This window comes from Thamnophis elegans, chromosome 14 (genome assembly GCF_009769535.1).
Source record: "Thamnophis elegans isolate rThaEle1 chromosome 14, rThaEle1.pri, whole genome shotgun sequence".
NCBI lineage: Eukaryota > Metazoa > Chordata > Lepidosauria > Squamata > Colubridae > Thamnophis > Thamnophis elegans.
The window spans coordinates 29,555,839-29,577,170 of NC_045554.1; the positions used below are offsets into that span (position 1 = coordinate 29,555,839).

Genomic DNA, 21,332 nt, shown 5'->3' on the forward strand with positions numbered 1-21,332 from the left:
ATCAGCCATAATGCCTAGTCGGTGGACAATCCTAGATAGTACAATTGTAGACAATCCTAGGCAATCCTAGGCGTTGATTATAATTACAAGACGTGGGTTTGAAAGGCTACCAAAGCAAGTGAGCTTTTGATTTGTCTGTGATAACATTGTACCTTTTAAGTAACAGAATAAGAGAATTAACAGTGTTGGAAGGGACCTTGGAGGTCTTCTAGTCCAACCCCCTGTTCAAGCAGGAGACCCGATATCATTTCAGAGAAATGGCTGTCCAGTTTCTTTTTAAAAAGCATCCTGGCTTTCTCCCACTGAAGCTCTTGGCATCTGGAGATGTTGGAATTTTGCTCTCTGAAACCATTTCAGTTGGACTCGATATAAGTATTGCTCATTTCTGGTTTTTAAACTGCATGTTTAGAGGTGTGCCTGTACCTGTGGGACTGATGTGGAGTTTAGGAATGCAAAACGAAGAACCAAGTGTCAACCATTTTCCCTTGCATGTTATTCCACTAGGATGACAGCTGAACTCTCACGAGTGGTTGGGCGAAAGTGCTCACACACAGTCATGCTTTCCAGGCTGATGTTTTCATGTTGGACATGGGACAATAGCATTAGTGAAAGATGGTCCTCGGGAGCACAGGGAATAGTACAGGTAGTCCTCGACTTACATCAGTTCAATAAGTGACCATTCAAAGTTGCAACAGCACTAAAAAATGTGACTTCTGACCATTTTTCACAGTTACAACCTTTGCAGCATCCCCATGATCATATGGTCAAAATCCAAATGCTTGGCAACTGGTTCGTATTTATGCCGTGGTTAGAATGCAGTATTGCAGGCTAACTCTGCTCACTGCCAGCAGTTCAATTCTGAATGGTTCAAGGTTGACTCAGCCTTCCATCCTTCTGAGATTGGTAAAATGAGGACCCAGATTTTGAGGGTCAATAGGCTGACTCTGTAAACCACTTAGAGAGAGCTATAAAACACTGTGAAGCGGTGTATACTGTAAGTGCTATTGCTAACACACACAATATTTTGTGATTTTAGTGTGCATAGCTGAGGTGAGAGGTGGTGTTTATTATAGCAAGACATTCTGAGCACATCGGTCCCTCCTTTTTTTCCAGTTTCAACTCATCTAATAGTCACCATGGTACCTGCAGCAAAGCATAGCTCTAAAGGGGGAAATGGGGCAAGGAAACAAACCCTCTCTAAGCAGTTTACAGAGTCAGCATATTGCCCCGACAGTCTGGGTCCTCATTTCACCCACCTCGGAAGGATGGAAGGCTGAGTCAACCTTGAGCCGGTGAGATTAGAACCGCTGAACTGCAGATAACAATCAGCTGAAGTGGCCTGCAGTACTGCACCCTAACCACTGCACCACCTCAGCTCTGGATGTGGAGATGTGGAGACTCTGGAAAGAGTGCAGAGAAGAGCAACCAAGACGATTAGGGGACTAGCGGCTAAAGCATATGAGGAACAGTTGCAGGAACTATGTATGTCTAGTTTAATGAAAAGAAGGAATAGGGGAGACATGATAGCAGTCTTCCAATATCTCAGAGGCTACCACAAAGAAGAGGGAGTCAAACTATTCTCCAAAGCACCTGAAGAAGAAGCAATGGGTGGAAACTAATCAAGGAGAGAAGCAACTTAGAACTGAGGAGAAATTTCCTGACAGTTAGAACAATCAATCAGTAGAACAGCTTGCCTCCAGAAGTTGTGAATGCCCCAACACTGGAAGTCTTTAAGAAGATGTTGAAAATTTGTCTGAAATGGTACAGGGTTTCTGCCTAGGCACGGGGTTGGACTAGAAGACCTCTAAAGTGCCTTCCAACTCTGCTATTGTAATATGACAGGAATTGAATTAGAACACCTGTAGAGGTGGGACCAAGGGACATGGTGGCTCAGTGGTTAAGACACTGAGCTTGTCAATGAGAAAGATCAGCAGTTCTGCAGTTTGAATCCCTAGTGCCGCATAACGGAGTGAGCTCCTGTTACTTGTCCCAGCTTCTGCCAAACTAGCAGTTCGAAAGCATGTAGAAAAAATGCAAGTAGAAAAATAGGAACCACCTTTGGTGGGAAGGTAACAGCACTCCTAAATGCTTTGGCATTGAGTCATGCCGGCCACATGACTACAGAGACATCTTTGGACAGCGCTTGCTCTTTGGCTTTGAAACTGAGATGAGCACCGCCCCCTAGAGTCAGGAACGGCTAGCACACATGTGTGTGGGAACATTTACCTTTACCTTTAGAGGTGGGACCAGGCTGGAGAAGGAAGAGATAAACATACTGCAGGTTCAAAATTAGGACCTTCTCTTAAACCAACACAAAATGACATGCTTTCTTTGAGTTTTCCAGAATGTTCCATCAGGTAATGATGGGTAGTGTTGAAGTGGAAAAATAGTCACACATACACAGTCCTATGAAAGAGGATTGTAGGCACCCAAGTTAGGTTTTAGTGATTTGGCTCAGGTGTCTGGTTGCAACTTGGATACTACCTGAGAACCTCAGGGAAGATGAAATCCTAACACTTGTCATCACTGATCCCCAGCTTACAAAACAACGAAATTATAGGTTTCTATCTTTAGGGGGAAAATGCATTTGGGAAAATTGAAGTGAAACAAAATGGAGCGATTTTTATCATTATAAGCAAGGAGGTAATTTTAAGTAATTGATAGAATAAAAACAAATTAATGGAAGATAGACTAGCTTCATTCAGATGTTACAGAGCTGTTATGCCTAAGGAATAAAGTTTTAGGTTCGGCTATTAGAAATACCTGAATATTCTTTAAGAGTCACAGACAGTAAAAAATTGTGTGTGTTCTCTCTCATTCTCTCTCTTTCTCTTTCTCTCTCATTCTCTCTCTCTCATTGTCTCTCTCTCTTTCTCTCTCTCTCATTCTCTCTCTCTCTCTCTCTCGTCTCTCTCTCTCGTTCTCTCTCTCTTGTTCTCTCTCCCTCCCTCCCTCTCACATACACACACACACACACACACACCACACACCACACACACACACAAATACATATAAAAGTATTTGTCTTACAGGTTGTCTTGATATGTTTCCATGCTAAAGAAGGATACATAGCAAAACCTTCTAATTATGATTTCTCTTTACTTAACCTGCAGTATTTGTCATCTTTCCTTCAAAATTTGGTGTACACTAAATGTTTACAGCATCACTAATTAAACAGCTGAGTTGGCTGACAGGCTGGTTCTTAATGAAAAAGGGGGTTTGTAGCAAGAAAGCATTTGAGTTCAATTTCATGGAGGTTTTTATAGGAGACATCAGCTTGTGAATGAACACCATAATCATCCCATTTATGAAACAGATGATTATGTTGCATTTGCCTCTTAGCATTTTCCAAGGCCCAAGCACTACCTGATGTTTTTTTATAAAAAAACCTCTTTAATCAATAATAAGTAAAGGGAAATGGTCATGCTTTGTTCTGACTGAGGCTTCCCAAGAGCATGAAGCAAACTCCTTGTCCCGACAAAAACCCGTTTTATTAATTTGCTGTGAATTCTGCTCAATCACATCCATCAAAGTCTTTCCAGGGAGGATTTACAGTCACAGACCTTATCTGGCTTGGAGAGCTGACAGGTTGTTATCTGCAAAACCTGGCAAGGAGTCTTGGAGAGTCACAAACCAATTAAGCGAACTAGTAGTCTCCTGCAAACTCCACTCCTCTTTTATTTCCTCTGGGAGAAGCCATTCCTTGTCTGGCCTTACTCCCAAGTCAACCTCTGCTCTTTAGCTGTTCCCTTCATCTGGCAGCTCTGTGCATGTGCACACTGGGAACAGGCCCCAGCTGTTTGTCTGCCTCACTGGTATCTGACTCAGGCAGCTGATAACTGGCATACGGCTCTGGCCCCCACTCTGCCTCCAATGCAGAGCCCTCATCAGAGCCTTCCCCAGACTCCAGGACTGGCCCATGTTCCTCCCCAACCTCCTCACTGTCTGAGTCTGCACAGAGCCACTATCAACCCTAATGTTCATTTCATGCATTCAACAAAGCTTTGCATATATTCTCATTTCCCGAAGCCAAAATGAAAGACTGCCGACCTGGTCAGAAATCAGACAAGTTGGTAGAAAATATCCTTGAGAGAAAGAAGGAGGAGGAGGAAGAGGGAGAAACCTGCTAGTTGGCCTCCTTGTGAATTCTTGGCAAGTATTCCTATCTAGCACATCAGCCATTTTGTGAACATGCTCTGAGAATTCCAGATGTGTTTGCTGTTGTCGAAAGAATGTGGCTCTGTGATTGAAGAAATGTGCAATTTGGCTCTCAGTTGATTTGAAGAGGGTCACCTCCCCGCCTACCCTAACAACTAACCACTAACCATCAGAGCTGAGGGCTTTCCTATTACCAGCTCAGTCTGTAGGAAATGGGCAGGCAGTTGGGGAGTAGAGATGCAAAGTTTTAAAACAGAATAGTGTATGGTTTCCTTCTGAGATTCCAACAAGCTGATTAACAGGTTGCAATTTTGTTTCAGGGCAAACCTGTTCTACAACCTGTTTCTTCTTCCTCCTGTACTGAGGGTGTGTTTTCCCTTCTGCCTATTTTTCATGGTCTCACAAATCTCTTTGCAAAACCATTTTTATGGTGTTTTGGGAAGAGGGACAAAAAAGGGATACTTGCCACGACTCTTTGAAAAGTCAAGGCGAATGCAAGAGCAATTGTTTTCTGGCATTTTTTGCTTTTTGTCTTGGCTCAGATTTTAAAAAATTAAGGAAAAAAAATTAGGCAGGAATGCTGACTCTGCTAGATTCCTTCTCTTTAGATTTGAAACCTGATTTGGTTTGGGCAAAATTCCATGTCTCCAGTTCTTTTGTAGGAAGTAGGTTACTTGGATCAGGCAGATGGTACCCTAAAGTTGATTATTAGATATTGGAAACTTTCCTTTCCCTTTTCTCTTTCTCCTTTCCTTTCCCTCAGCCTTTTCTTTAGCCTTTCCTTTCCCTCAGCTTTTCCTTTCCCTCAGCTTTTCCTTTCCCTCAGCTTTTCCTTTCCCTCAGCCTCTCAGCCTTTCCTTTAGCCTTTCCTTTCCCTCAGCTTTTCCTTTCCCTCAGCCCCTCAGCCTTTCCTTTCCTTGCCTTTCCTTTCCTTCAGCCTTTCCTTTCCCTCAGCCTTTCCTTTCCCTCAGCCCCTCAGCCTTTCCTTTAGCCTTTCCTTTCCCTCAGCCTTTCCTTTCCTTGCCTTTCCTTTCCTTGCCTTTCCTTTCCTTCAGCCTTTCCTTTCCCTCAGCCCCTCAGCCTTTCCTTTAGCCTTTCCTTTCCCTCAGCCTTTCCTTGCCTTTCCTTTCCCTCAGCCTTTCCTTCTCTTTCCCTTCCCCCTTCCCTCCCTGAGCTGGAAGGAACAATTGTAGTCTAATCTCTTCAGCCCGCCCTCACCTACACACACAATTGTATAATTAGGTTTGTGTAACAGGCAGTGTCAGAGTCGAGACAGCAAACATAAGTAATAGACAAAAGAGACTGTCAATGAGTGTTACCTTAAACAAAATTCAATCAATGATCCAGGTATCAACAACATGCCAAAACTCAACCCACTAGTGATAGTCATAGGATACTAATAAGCAATCAAATCATACTAGGAAACAATAAAAACAATATAAGTTGTAAAGATACAAGCAACATGGATATAGCCATAAGTGGGAAGAGCTTGGAACTAGTAACAATGAGAAGAAGAATAGTAATACAGTCTTAATAGATAATTTGACAGTGTTGTGGGAATTAGTTGTTTAAATGGAGAGAAAGTGCTTTTAAATCTGGATCAATATTACATATATTATTATTATGTAAATGTATGATCTCATTTACTGTAACCCCCATAATCCCCTACCTAGAATCCCTATTCTTCCTGGAGTGATTTTTTCAAGGACAGCTCTTCTGTCCATGGTAGGAAGTCCCTTGAATTATTAGGAATAAAGGTAAAAGTTCCCCTCACATATATGTGCTACTCATTCCCAACTCTAGGGGGCGGTGCTCATCTCTGTATCAAAGCTGAAGAGCCAGCATTGTCCCAAGGTGTCTCTGTGGTCATGTGGCCAGCATTACTAAACTCCGAAGGTGCACGGAACGCTGTTCCTTCCCAGCAAATCGAACTGCTAGGTTGGCAGAAGCTCAGACAAGTAACGTGAGCTCACTCCATTATGCGCTGGTAGGGATTCCAACTGCCAAACTGCCGACCTTCTAAGCGACAAGCTCAGCATCTTAGCCACTGAGCCACCGCATCCCATTTATTAGGAATAGAAGAGACCAACTAACTGAACCTGATCAACCACATCAACCTACTAGTGGTCTTGGGCTGCATTGACCATGTTGTTCAATGGCTATTTTTTATTGAGATCCAGGCTTAGCCAAACCACACAGGAAAGAACAGTATTGCAGAGTCCTTGCTGCTCTTTGAACTTGGTGGTTTGCTTGCAGGAGATTCATGACCCAACAAGGCAACATCATCAGTGGTGATATGTGTAGGGTTATATACAGCAGCTTGCCCTGCTAGTGTTGGTGAGGGTGTGGTTTTCTCAGTAATTTCTTGATTAGGGTACAGGTAGTCCTCAATGTACGAGGAGGTGTTATAGAATAAACTGGACAACCATTTGACTGGGATGGTATAAGGTCTCCTGCCTTGAGCAGGAGGTTGAATTAGAAAACCTCCAAAGTCCCTTCCAGCTCTATGATTCTATGTTTCTGTCTCTAAGGTTCTATGTTTCTGTCTCTAAGGTTCTATGTTCTAGGATTATGTGTTGTAGGGTTCTAGGATTCTCTATTCTAGAGTTCTACGTTCTATTGTTCTAGGGTCGTAGAGTTCTAGGGTTCTACATTTCTATGATACTATGATTCTATGATACTACAGTTCTATGACACTGTGATACTATGGTTCTATGATATTATAGTTCTGTGGCTCTATGGTTCTATATTCTAGGGTTCAGTGGTTCTAGTATTCTATATTCTAGGGTTCTATGTTCTAGGGTCCTAGAGTTCTGGGGTTCTAAAGTTCTATGATACTATGATTCTATGCTTCTGCGACACTGTGATACTATGGGTCTATGATTCTATGATACTACGGTTCTATGATATTGATACTATGATTCTGTGATATTATGGTTCTATGGCTCTATGGTTCTATGATACTACGATCTTGATCCATATTTCTTTGACTGGCTTAAAGAGTACTATGAATATATGTGCCTAAAGGCAGGGACCTAATGCTTTTGTGAAGAAGGAGTGTCTATACATGGTCTACTACTTCCCTCCTTACTGGCTCAGCTTTGCACTACAAACAGTGGGAGAGTGTTGGGTAAATACGGCAGGAGGACGGTGCTTTGCAATCAATACGATAGAGCCTGTGCTAAAGATCGCGTTGCTGCAAGACCTTGTCCTTGAGGGGAGGGGGGGAGGGACAGGACACGGGCAAACAGGGAAGTGTACAACAAAGGCTTTGTGCCTGTGAGTGCATGTGTTTCTGTGTAACGTCCTGCAAAGCCCTTTCAAACCGGTTATTATGGGGCCATGATGTTTTGCAAAGCTGTCTCTTGGGTTCGCGCAGAGAGTCTCCCTTTCCACAAAGGAAATGATAAATAGATTTAGAAGATATTTTCTTTTTCTCCTGTCTCCAACTCCACAGAAGATAAAAACAGACAGAGGGACGAGACTGGGGAAAAAATGAAAGGATCCTTCACCCAGTGCTCTCATAACAACCAATGGCCCAAATATAACCAAGTGTCTACATTTTCAGAAAGGTCTTTCAATATTTGATATTAGATGTTTGACACTCGTTCGAAAAGTTGACCGGGGAATGGGATAATTATGCAGCCAGTGAATCCTGCCCCTTTGTTAATTCTGAAAAAAGAAATAGAACTCTTAAGGGAGCTTTGCTAAGTGTGCCTAGAAGATTTCTGCCTGGTGGAGATTTATGGTGAAATACAAGAAAACAACCTTTCTGTCTGGCCATTTTATAGTTTCACGCCGGATTGCACCAAAGGTGTTATTTTTTCAAGAGACAACTGGACTTTCTTGTTTTTCTTTGGAGATATTTCACTTTTCATACAAGAAGCTTCTTCAGCTCTGACTGGGTGGTGGGGAATAGAAGAATAAAAATCCTGTCAGAGCTAAAGTACCCTGTTTCCCTGAAAATATGCCCTCCCCAAAAATATTGCAACACATGAGGTGACCACGCTTGCCGCTTCCTGCACCTCAAAAATAATAAGATCGCCCCAGAAATAAGCCTTGTCTTATTTTCAGGGAAACATGGTACCTTCTTGGATGAGAAGCAAAAAGTCTTCAAAGAAAAAAACAGAAAGTCCAGTTGCCTTGGGGAAAAAAAGCATCTTTGGGACAACCATGACTTGGATGACCAAGAATCTCCAGAGACATATTGGACTGCAATTCCCATGTTTCTAAAGCAACATGTGGGGAATAATGGAACTTGTGATTCAACCCATGGAAGTTGCTAGTCAAGGAAGGCTATAAAAAGATTTTCTGTAAATACAGAATATGATTTACATCAGGAGGACCAGTCTGTTGAGGAGGATAGCCATGGCAAACACTACCCAAATTTGGTATAAAGATAAAGGTTCCCCTTGCACATATGTGCTAGTCATTCCCGACTCTAGGGGGCGGTGCTCATCTCTGTTTCAAAGCCAAAGAGCCAGCACTGTCCGAAGACATCTCCATGGTCATGTGGCCAGCATAAATAAATGCCGAAGGCGCTTGGAACACTGTTACCTTCCCACAAAAAGTGGTTCCTATTTTCCTACTTGCATTTTTACGTGCTTTTGAACTGCTAGGTTGGCAGAAGTTGAGACAAGTGACGGGAGCTCACTCTGTTAGTGGCGCTAGGGATTCGAACCGCCAAACTGCCCATCTTTCTGATCGACAAGCTCAGCATCTAAGCCACTGAGCCACCGTGTCCCATAACAATAATAGAGAATGGATTTAAAAGAAAAACCTAAAATCAACTGGCAGAAGGTGCTCCTGCAAATGGCCTGGCCCCGTAACATTCAAGGATTTTAAAGGTGATACCCAGCATCTCGGATTGCCCCTGGGGAGGGGGGGTTCAACAGAGGTGTAATGTGGGTAAAATCTGGAGCACCCCAAACTGCTTCTGTGTATCTGTGATGAGTGGGCAGCTCATGCCCACCTCGCCAGGAGCTCCCAAGCTGGCAGGCAACGCTCGAGGAAGCCTGTCAGGTGAACGAAAGAGGCTGGTGGCAGGAAAAGGGCAGCTGTGCCAGTTGGGGAAGGGGGGTCTTTTAATCTTAACTGTGGGATCCCTTAACTGCAAGGGTTGGGCTGCATTGAGCCTGTCAGAGGGAAGGCATAAGGCAGACCATGGCAAGAAAGCACTTGCTGTTGACAATAGCAGGACTGGCCTCTGAATGGGGATTAGGTGGTTCTTTCCTTGCTTGAACAGAGCTTAACAATAGGGAAAGAAAGACTGCCTCAAGTCAAAAGCCCTTCGGGATGACTTCACGGACAAAGGACATCAGTGCCCTTTGCTGACTTCTGGGAGGCCTTTGAATTTTCTCCTCTGGCAACCTCCAGGGAATTTTTGGTGGTTGATCTCCCATCTCACTATGAAGCTGTATGAGAGGGTTTCTTGGTGCTCTCTGTGCTGTGTTGTTTTTCAAGGAGCCCACAATTGTCTTCCTCCTCTTCCTCCCCCTCCTCTCTTCCTCCCTCCCTCCCTCCCTCCCTCCCTCCCTCTCCTCCTCCCCAACCCCAGTCCTTTCTAGCACTGATGATGTTACCTAGTTTGGGTCATGAAATGTCTGCAAGAAAACCATCAAGCTCAGAGAGTACCAAGGACCCAGGTTTTCCTCCTCCTCACTCCCCCTCCTCTTCCTCCCCCTCCTCTCTTTCTTTCCCCACTCTTCCTCCCCAACCCCACTGCTTTCTAACATGGCATTGGCATCCTTCAGTCTCAAAAGACGATGGTATCATGCTCTGGAAAGAGGTAAAGCTGGAGTGTCCTCTCCAGGGCACGAGGCCTGGGTAGATGAATATGGAGGATAGACTGTGACCCAAGCAGCATATCCTCCCTCTCCACATCGCTAAAATAGTCCAATGGAACGGCAGAGCCGATACGATGGGTTCCAGCTACATCACAGGAGTTAGCAGAACGTGCTTGTACACAGTCACGAACTGCTTCCGGGATTCCAGCTCTGGATTTTGCCTCGAGGTTGACTCCTGGAACCTTTTCCAGTAGTGGATGTAACCACAAGGCAGTGGAGGATTGTAATCAGAGTTTCCCTTCTCTTAGAAGATGGTTCTGCCACATTATCTGCCGTTGGGGCATAAAGCCCTCTTCCGCCTTCAAAACCGTTGACCGTCTTCTCCTGTAACCCTGGAAAGGGGTCCTTACGAGGTGCTACCAGCCGGGCCAGCTGGACCAAGGATTTTTAAGGAGATGTTAGTCCTCCATCACTCACCCTTTGTCCTGGCTTGTGACAGGCAGAGCCTGGATTCCCAAACATTGGGCCCAGGATGGCGGGGTTTATTTCTAACACTAATGAGGTTAAACCACCAAGCTCAGATAAGTGAATCAATCTGCCTTCCATAACTTGCCACTCTCTAGATGTGTTTGGAGAGATTCCAGACATCAATAACTTTTGATGTTGAAACATATCTGAAGGGTACAGTATCAGATTAAGGAAATTTTATATAAATTATCAACAAGTCACTCCCAAAATCAGAAACAGCCCAAATGCGTGGATGATGGGTGACAGGAACAGAGTACTGTTGAAACTGTATTGCTTGGACAGAGCCGCCTAAACAAGCTGTATTTATATTTTTCATCATTTGTAGGTGTGTGTCGATATGAATGTACATTGAATGAAGATCTGCACTCTTTGTTCTATATAATAGTAGCTACTTAATTCTGCAGAGGGTTTGATGAGTAGGCATCTGCTATACTAGTCTCGAGGGATGAGCTACCTCTTATTTGTAATTGTCCTGTTCTTCCCATTACTATTCTGAAATCCAAGAAGGGCTCAGTTTGAGGTTCTAAATTTGTTGTAGGGGAAGGAGTGGCAGAACCTGGAGGTGGAGTCAAAAGAGGAATCAGCTTAGAGTTTCTACATAGTCACAAGCAGACTAAGTAATCTTGAACTCCATTGACCCTTATCAAGCACCAAAATAGAGCTGTGACTTGACTAGATGACATATGTGAAGTTCCAATTAAACGGATGCATTGCTACTCATTCACAGGAATGTATTCAACTCATGGTTAGCACTGAATGAAGGGCTTCATTGCCTTCAGAAGTTGTGGGTGCTTCGTCACTGGAAGTTTTTAAGAAGATAGTGGACAGTCACTTGTCTGAAATGATATAGGATCTCCTGCTTGACCAGGAGGCTGGACTAGAAGACCTCCAATGTCACTTCCAGCTCTATTCTGATTCAATGCAGAAATCTGCCTTGGAAATACAAGTGTGGTTGGCTAGACTGGAAAGTCAAAGCAACATCTTCACCTTGAAAAGAAAGTGGTAGATCATTTTTACAAACATGCCAAGATATGGTGATTGCTTGGAATCAATTTCTCAAAGTCAAGCTTGAATGAGGTGGTCTCTATTCCCTTCCCTCCTTCACATCTATGGCCCTGACTTTTGTCTACCTCCTTCCATATTTATGTGTAGGTGCAAACTCCCTCTGCACAATACTGATTGCTTAAACCAAACATTGGGTGTAGCTTTTAGCCTGACATGAAAAGCCCTGTTCTCTCTTTTCTTCTTTTGTTGGTTGACCCAGAGACTAATCTTCATTTGTCCACAGTTAAGCAATAGATAAGACCTTAAAAACAAATGAAGAACAATAAAATTGTTCCGTTGTGAAATTATTGAACCCTAGTGCTTCTAGGTTAGTCTTCTACCGCCTTAATTTCACTTTTTAGAATTGAGTAGAGTGACAATAAAACAACTCTTCCCCACCCCCCCACCCCTCTTTGGCAATGCTTTTCAGGGTCCCATTTTCAGCTCCCAAAACAGAGGCGGTTCATTCATGTCGGAATATATTACATCTGGTATTAAATCTATCCCCACACCTTCTGTGTCTTCTGTCGACAAGGCCCACCTTTGCTCAGACAAGAAATAGCCTTCAACACAGGGGTGGGTTCCAGGAGTCACTACTGCCGGTTCACTTGTGGGTGCACCGTGCGCATGCTTGCTTGATGTTCATTGCGCACACATGTGCAGTACAATAAAAATTGTTCTGCACATTCACAGAAGCAAAAAACAAGATGGCGGCACTGTAGGCCCTGCCCGGAGAACCAGTTTGGGGGCATGGCAGGCCTGGGTTACTGCCGGTTCCAGTGACCCAGGCCGCCAAACCACTACAGATTTGTCCAAACCAGTAGGAACCCACCACGGCTTCAAAACCAGATTTTGGTGTCCATGTAAACTTTTTATACGCAGTTGATTATACAGCAACAATATACAGCGAGCAGCAGAAACCACCCTTTAAAACAAGGTGAGGCACACAAACCTTTTGCAGCTGAGTGGCATAAAATACGTGCTGTAGTAGCATAAAGAGTGTAACACAAGGAGTTGCTGTGCCGAAAAGGTGGGGGGGGAGGCATGGTGTTGGCTTTTTGCCAGGCTCTGACTGGCTGAACATGCCACGCAGCTTCTCTTCGCTCCCACTAAATGGCCAGAATCCTGTTTAACTGGTTTCTGAGGCGGCTGTTGTTCCATTAGGTTTTCTCCTCTGGGCTCAAGCATTTCATGTAGGTTAAACTTTTTTTTAAAAAAAAAAACATGGGCTGCTTCTTGACAAATGTAAAGAATGTTGTGGGTGATGTTTGGTTCGCGCTAGTCGCACCTCAGCTGAAGCAAGCAGGTTGGGGAATGTTTTAATGTCCTCAACTTATGACCACAATCGAGCCCAAGATTTCTCTTCCTAAGCGAGAGGTTTGTTCGGGGAGTGCCCCACTTTATGACCTTTCTTGCCGCCGTTGTTAGGTGAACCACTGCAGTTGTTCAGTTAGTAAAGCGGTTGTTAAGTGAACCAGGCTTCCTCATGGAATTCACTTGTCAGGAGGTCGCAAAAGGGGAACATGTGAGCCCGGGATGCTGCAACATGACATGACTTCGCAACTAACAACAACAACAACAATCTCTTTGGGAGGGGAAAAACCCCCCACCTTAATTCTAGTTATGAATATTTCTTTGAAAAAACAGAGATCTCACTCCCAAATTCAGTTGTGTTGCATGAAAATGGCATTTCAGATACAGAAAATCCCTCCCCCCCTCCTTATCACTTTCCGTTCTGTGCCTGTGCTCAAATAACACCCATATACCCACCCACAAAATAAATTCCAAGGAAATGCAAGAGCTCAAATTATGTTTGTGTCAATATTGGCATCCGGACCGTTTCTCAGGTGGAGGATTGCTGAATTTCGATGCTTCTGCCATGAGGCAGGCATCCAAGGCGCCCTTTAAAAGTTGTAGACAAGTTTCAAGCGGATTTGCTTCCGCGTGTGAATTATTTGGGCTTTTCTTTTCCAACAGTGCAGCGATGCAGACCATTTCCAAAGTCAAACCTGTAAGGATGACAAGGGGGTAATAAAACTGCTCATATCTGAAATGCTAAAAAAAGGAAAAAAAATATTGGGAAAGGTTGGTTTTCTTGTTTCTATCCAAATACTTCCATCTCCACTCTATGTTGTTGTTAGTTGCAAAGTTGTAAAGTTGTGTCTGACCCATCACGACCCCATGGACAACGTTCCTCCAGACCTTTCTGTCCTCTACCATCCTCTGGAGTCCATTTAAGTTCATGCCTACTGCTTCTGTGACTCCATCCAGCCACCTCATTCTCTGTCGTCCCCTTCTTCTTTTGCCCTCCATCTTTCCCAGCATGAGGCTCTTCTCCAGGGAGTCCTTCCTTCTCATCAGGTGACCACGGTATTTTGAGTTTCCTCTTCAGAATCTGGCCTTCTAAAGAGAAGTCAGGGTTGATCTCCTTGAGGACTGACCGGTTTGGTTGCCTTGCAGTCCAAGGGACTTGCAGGAGTCTTCTCCAGCACCAGAGTTCAAAAGCCTCCATTCTTTGGCGCTCAGTCTTTCTTAGGGTCCAGCTTTCACAGCCATCCATTGCAACTGGGAAAACCATCGCCTTGACTATACACACTTTTGTTGGCAGGGTGATGTCTCTGCTTTTTAGTATGCTTCCTTCTAGATTTGCCAGAGCTTTCCTCCATAGGAGCAAGCTTCTTTTAATTTCTTGGCTGCAGTTGACTTCAAGAAAAATGGCTAGAAGTGACTTTTTTCAGTGCTGTCATAACTTCAAATGGTCACTATAAATGAACTGTTGTAAAACGAGGACTACCTGTATTTCCAAACCTATTAAATTGTGAAATGGGAACCTAGGTCAGAAATTTGTAAGTGTTATTATTTTTCCCCTCCTTTTTCAGTTCAGCCAACTGGTTTCCAATGACCTGAAAGTTCTAGGAAGGAGCTCATATACTTTCTGCACCGATGGCCAACCCCTTATTCGACAAGTTCTCCATCCAGAAGCATCCAAAAAGGTAAGCTACTAATGGGATCCTGACTATGACTCAGGACAATATGTTGCAGTGGTGGGTTCCAGATCCCATTCCAACTGGTATGGTTGGAGCGAGTCCAGCGTCACCCTCATGGACGCGCGCGATGTGCACATGCTTTGTAAATGCCAGCAATGCTTCCGCAAGCCTCTACGACGCTCCAGCTGCTCGTCGGAGCTGTATGCGCCATGTGCGTGTGCAGAAGCGCCAAAGGCTTTATAGGACAGTTAAGGAGTTTGGGCAAGCGGGTGGGCCCTCCAGAGCACTGTACCGGAACAGTACCCGGTGCTCCGGGCAGGCTCTGGTACGCCCCTACCGGCGTGTACCGCCTGCAACTCACCACTGATATGTTGGATAGATGTTCAGGGCTGGATAGATGTTCAGGGCTCCATTTATATTTCTGCTGAAGATCCTTCAAATCTGAAACTACATGTTGTGATCCGCCAGCTGCCAGCTGAGCTGGTGGCAGACTCGGATGATGAGGAGGTTGGGGAGAAACTTGGGCCAGTGATGGAGTTTGGGGAAGGCTCTGATGGATGCTCTGCATCGGAAGCAGAGATAAGGCCAGGGCCATCCAACATTTCCCAGCTGCCTTTGAAGGCTGATATGAGTGAGGAGGAAGAACAGCTGGGGCCTGTTCTAGTTGCATGAATGTGCAGAGTAGTCAGGAGAGGAGAACAACGGAGGACAAGGAGTCAATTTGGGAAGCAAAGCCCATGTGGACGCTGAAGGATCCCTCCCTGGCTGGAGAATAAATAGAAGGAAAGGGGAGTGGTTGTCGTAGGAGACAACAGTTCATATTTCTGAAGACTTTGCTCATTGTGTTTCGTGCATCAAGGACTGCTTGCCAGAATGTAATGTGCAGCCTTTCAGCTGGGAGCTCACAGCCAAGTCTGTTGCTGCATTTAGCTCCTTGCAGGACTTTTTGGTGGGTGAATGCCATTAATTCACAAGAGGTAAATAAAGATGGGTTTTTCATGGCAAGGACTTTGTTTCTTGTTTCAGCTAAGGCTGGATCAGAACACTACAATGCAGTGAAACTATGGTCATAATAACTTGAAAATTATGGGCTTCTGATGACAACACATCTTCCTTCCTTCAAGTTTTATTTTAAAAGCATCTTTGTGAAATGAACAATCATCAACCTTTTTTAAAAAAATCTCTACGTCAGTGTTTCTCAACCTTAGCAGTTTGAAGATGTGTGGATTTCAGCTCCCAGAATTCCTGGGAACTGAAGTCCCCACATCTTCAAACTGTCCAGGTTGAAAAACACTGCTCTACATTTTCCCAATTAGATGCAAGAACACTTAAGTTCTTGAGATCATACAAATAACATACTACCAAAACAAAAAAAACAAAAAAACACCCACCCATAACTCTTTTCTAATCTAGGACAAAGTCATGTCATCTTCAGGTCAAACTGAAGAACTCCTTGTGACTTATGCAGATCATAAATCAAGGAAACAACAATTCTGAGGTTTATTATTTCCTTCTTCTGGAGATAAGTTGTCTTTTTTCTCCAACTTTCCTGTGTGATTCACAGCCCCAGGATGTCCTAATAGGCATGAGTAGCATTTGAACAAGACTGACTTTTGGTAAACTTTTCAAAATGACAAAAAGCAGAGACATATTGGTAGTATGTATAAATAAGGATGGTGCTTTTACAGACTGTCACTGTACCCAGTCTGTCTGGCTTTAAGGCAATAGGATTAGCATAACTCTTGGGTAAGCTTTCTAAATTTGCAGGTGAAAAGAGTTGTTGAGTTGAAGACTCTTTGTTATTGTCTTCAAACACATTCTAAACACTAGAAGAATCCTGCATCTAATGGAATCTGCATCTAATGGAATCAGGGGTATGTGATTTTGATTGAATTAGGGTTCTGTATTTAGTCTAATTTAACTGGTCTCAATCTTCTCTAAAGTCCCCTTGTCTCCTTCTCCCATCTGGGAACTCTTGGGAATTGTAGTTTTAAATTAGCTTCATCAACATTCTATGTTTACATTTCTGATAATTTGAAGAATTGCAGTTCCTAAAATACTAATGGGCAGATCAGGTTGATAATAGAAAGATGAGTTAAGCATCTAGAAAACCTTACACAAACAGAAATTTGAATACACAGTTAATTTTTTTTACTTCCATTTACCCCTTTATTATCACATGAAAGGCATCTCTAATCTAAATTTGTAGGAATACTTAATTTATCAACCTGATGGGAAATTAATCCCAAGCACCTTTCACTGAAACAATCATTATCTATCCCTCCTCTAGTTATTCAATCATCCTTTTCTTTCCTCTGCATCTCCTATCTGAAATTGTGTGCTTGTGCACAGGTTTGCACGTAATATTTTGAATGTGAAATACTTTGAGCTTGAAAGGGGCTGATCTGAACATATTGGAAGGGTTTAGGGACAGAAACAAACAACAAAGTACCCATCCAGTTTTCTAGTCCCAAGGAGGGATTACAACTCATGGTCTCCAGCTTTTTAATCTGGTGCCTTAACTACTAGATGCAACTGGCTCTAAATATTCATTATCTCCTTTTTATGTTGTTCCCATTACAGAATCTTCTGCTGTCCGACTGCTTTTATTCGTTTTATGATCTACGGAAAGAATTCCATGACTGCTATCCCAGCTCAGCCCCCGTGAAGGATCAAACTATACAATCCATGGCAGAATGTATCCTTTGCAAAGTTTTGCTAAAGTTTTATATCATAAGCAAAGTGATGTTGTCAACTGAAAATCTTCATCCTTGGCTAGGTTGGTTGGGCTTATATTGAGAGTTGCAATTTTATAATATCCAATATACTCCAGTTTATTCTGCGCACTCACATTTGCGAACGGGTAGGGAAAGTAAGTCAATACCACCCCTGATCCATGGTCAAAACCAAAAGCATCCCTATTTATTTTATTGATCAAATTTATTGGCTGCCCACCTTAGCACAAAGTACCTCTGGACGACTTAAAAAAATTAAAAAATAAAACTATATAAATTAAAATTATAAATTAATACAAAATACGAAAGCAAAAAGAAGGAGAGGGAGGGAATAGGATGAGCAGGGAGGAGGTGGGATCTGATATTCATCTATAAGCCACCTCCATCATGAACCATCTCCTTTGGAGCCCAAGGCCAACTGATAGAATTAGGCCTTTAGACTCTTATGGAAGGTCAGGAGGGTGGGAGTGGACATTCCAAACAACAGGTGCAATGGCAGAGAAGGCCCTACTCCTGGACCATGCCAGCTGGAATTTCTTCACCGATAGGGCCCACAGCATGCCTTCTATGTTGGTACAAGTGAGACAGGCCAATCCTAGTGGGATGAAATGGTCCCTCAAGTAGCCTGGAACTATACCGTGAAGAGGAATGGAATGGAATGGAATGGAATAGAATAGAATATGAGAATAGAATAGAATATGAGAATGGAATAGAATATGAGAATGGAATAGAATATGAGAATGGAATAGAATAGAATAGAATATGAGAATGGAAAGGAATAGAATAGAATATGAGAATGGAATAGAATAGAATAGAATAGAATAGGAGAATGGAAAGGAATAGAATAGAATAGAATAGGAGAATGGAAAGGAATAGAATAGAATAGAATAGAATATGAGAAATGAATAGAATAGAATAGATAGAATAGAATAGAATGGCACGGCACGGTATTGGAATTGGAACTGGAACTGGAACTGGAATTGGAATTCTTTATTGGCCAAGTGTGATTGGACACACAAAGAATTTGTCTTTGGTGCAGATGCTCCCAGTGTACATAAAGAAAAACAAAATAGAATACATTCATCAAGAATCATAAGATATAATACTTAATGATAGTCATAGGTTACTAATAAGCAATCAATTTATACTAAGAAACAAAACAATATAAATCGAAAGATACAGGCAACATGGTTATAGTCATAAGAGGGAAGAGAGAGGTACTAGGAAGGAAGAGAAGAATAACAGTAATACAGTCTTAGTAGGTAATATAACAGTGTTGTGGGAATTAGCTGTTTAGCAGAGTGATGGCATTCAGGGGAAAAAAATAAAGGTGATTACCAACATCTTGAGTTGCACCTGGACGCAAGCCAGCAGCCACTGTAGCCCATGGAACAGAGGTGTTAATGGGGCCCAGTGGTGCAATTCAGCCGATTCTATCCGATTCTATCCGTTTTGGGTGAACTGGTAGCAGCAGCAGCGGGAGGCTCCACCCACCCTCCCGGATGTCATCATGTCCCATTTTGAGAGGCGCATGCAGAGAGGTGGTTCCTGTGTTCACATTTGTGAGCCAGTAGTGAAGGTAAGTTGATTTCACCCCTGATGGGGCACCATTGGGGGTCCCAAGGACTGCCCACGGTCCATAAGCATCTTTGTGGCTGGAAAAACCCTTTCACGGTCGTTTCTTAAACTCAAATCATCCAGATATTGGCTATGGGATAGATGAAAGCGAGGAGGACTTCGGAGTATGGCAGGTGAAAGCCATGGTAGCCATTGTTTTCAGCATGCTTCCAGATACATGCAGTAAGTGAAACTCCGAGTTGTTCTGGGCCTGTTTTTCTTCTCCATCTGAAGCATCTTTTCTCTCTTTGGTGTATTTCCAGGCGCTTGACTTCTTCATTTTGATCCGTTTCAGGTCACAGGTTTACCACCCCAGAAACAGTGAAGTACAAGTATGAAACGGGACCCTGGTAAGTGGTTTTTTTTCTCCATAGGATGGCACCAAATAGAAGCTAGATGGTGGGGGGGGCAGAGATGGTTGCGGTGTCCCTGGAGCCTTATTTATTAATTTACAGACTTTTATTCCTGGAACATGGTGGCTCAGTGGCTAAGACACTGAGCTTGTCGATCAGAAACGTCGGCAGTTTGGCGGTTTGAATCCCTAGCGCTGTGTAACGAAGTGAGCTCCCGTTACTTGTCCCAGCTTCTGCCAACCTTGCAGTTTGAAAACATGTAAAAATGCAAGTAGAAAAAATAGGGACCACCTTTGGTGGGAAGGGAACAGCATTCCGTGCGCCTTCGGCATTGAGTCATGCCGGTCACATGACCACAGAGACATCTTCGGACAACGCTGGCTCTAGGGCTTTGAAACAGATATGAGCACCGCCCCCTAGACTTGGAAACAACTAGCACATATGTGCAAGGAGAACCTTTATTCCTGGGAGAAAAACAAGGATAGCAAGGAAACATCCCCAGGTATCTTAAGCTTTGTAGAAAATTCAAAGTTTGGGTCCTTGGTCACCATTTTTGCTATCTTTATATTTAATTTTTTCCCCCGGGGCTTCCTAAATGCCGAACATGATAAACATACCATTTTTTAGAGGCAATAAGAAGGGTGACCTTGAGAGAAATGTGCAAGAATCTAGGCCAAGAGGCGGAAGTTGTGTGTGTGTGTGGAGGGGGAGAGATAACAATCTAAAAGCAGTTGAGGCAAAGATCTCCCTGATTCATAGGGTGGGAGACTGAAAGCACTTGTCAGATTTTCAAGAGTCTGTTATTGTATCTTAGCTCAATACAGTGTCATTCTGGTCTTCCTGTGGAGTTGATATTCTCACCTGCTCTACCTGGCTGCTTTAACACTTACTTGGGCTTAGTGTCTTCCAGTGTCATTACAACACATTGGGCTAAACATTTTGTCCAGTGATTTTGGATTGGTTTATGCTATGGCCTGTGAATATTATTGCAGCGTATATAGGCTGTGCGCATACGAGAGTTCATATTTTCTCATTTAGTTATTTGTTAATGTTATTTTTATATGTTTATTTATTTAGCTTGGAGTAGTAGAATTTTCATGAAAAGTATAGGGAATTGGGATGGGATGGGATGAGATGGAATGGAATAGAAAATAGAATGGAATAGAACATAGAATGGAATAGGAAGAAGAGAAGAGAGCTGTAAGGGACGTTGGAGGTCTTCTAGTCTGGCCTTCTGCTCAAGCCGGAGACCCTCTACCATTCCAGACAAGAATAGAATAGAATAGAATAGAATAGAATAGAATAGAATAGAATTCTTTATTGGCCAAGTGAGATTGGACACACAAGGAATTTGTCTCTAGTGCATAAGCTTTCATTGTGCATACAAACAACAAAATAATATAATCATAAGATACCGATAAGCAAAGGTAGTAGAAAAGATGAGAAGGATAATCGTAATACAGCCAAACTGCATGGTAAATGTCCTTAGACACAAGACAACAATGTGGGAATGCAATCCTGCATTCAGTGACAGTTCAAAATTACGAGGGCACTGAAAAAGTAACTTATGGCCAATCCTTGCATGTACAATTGTTGCAGCATCCCACAGTCATGTGGTCAAAATTCAGGGGCTTGGCAATTAGCATGTATTTGCAATAGTAAATCCAGTTCAAAGTGACAAGGGCACTGGAAAGAGTGACTTACAACTGGTCCTCACATTTACAACTCGCAAAGCAACCTGGAGTTATGTAATCACCCTTTGTGACCTTCCCAGCTCAGGGAAGCTTCGCTGGCTGAGGAACTCTGGGAGTTGAAGTCCACAAGTCTTAAAGTTGCCAAGGCTGGGGACCCCTGTCCCAGCTGGCTTCTGACAAGCAAAGTCAATGAGGGAAGCTGGATTCACTTAACAACCATGTGACTCACTTCACAACTGCTATAATTTGCTTAACAGCTGTGGCCAAAAAAATAAAATATCATAAAACTGGATAGGACTCATTTCACCTCCGCCTTGCTTAGCGATGGAAATCTTGATCCCAATGGCGGATGTAAATTGAGGATCGCTTGTAGTATGGTAATCCAGAATTGTGTCAGATTAATTGCTGATTTGTATTGTCTTCTCTTTCT

At 43.2% G+C, this 21,332-nt stretch overlaps 1 protein-coding gene across 2 annotated transcripts in view; it reads left to right on the top strand.

Moving 5' to 3' along the window:
• Positions 1-21,332, top strand: part of ESRP2 (epithelial splicing regulatory protein 2) — a 63,262-nt gene that overhangs the window by 13,561 nt on the left and 28,369 nt on the right. For both annotated transcript variants that reach the window (XM_032230346.1, XM_032230347.1), the window contains exons 4-7: positions 14,396-14,509; positions 17,087-17,201; positions 18,940-19,038; positions 19,151-19,205. In XM_032230346.1, the coding sequence (XP_032086237.1) occupies positions 14,396-14,509; positions 17,087-17,201; positions 18,940-19,038; positions 19,151-19,205 (383 nt within the window). The remainder of the gene's footprint in view (positions 1-14,395; positions 14,510-17,086; positions 17,202-18,939; positions 19,039-19,150; positions 19,206-21,332) is intronic.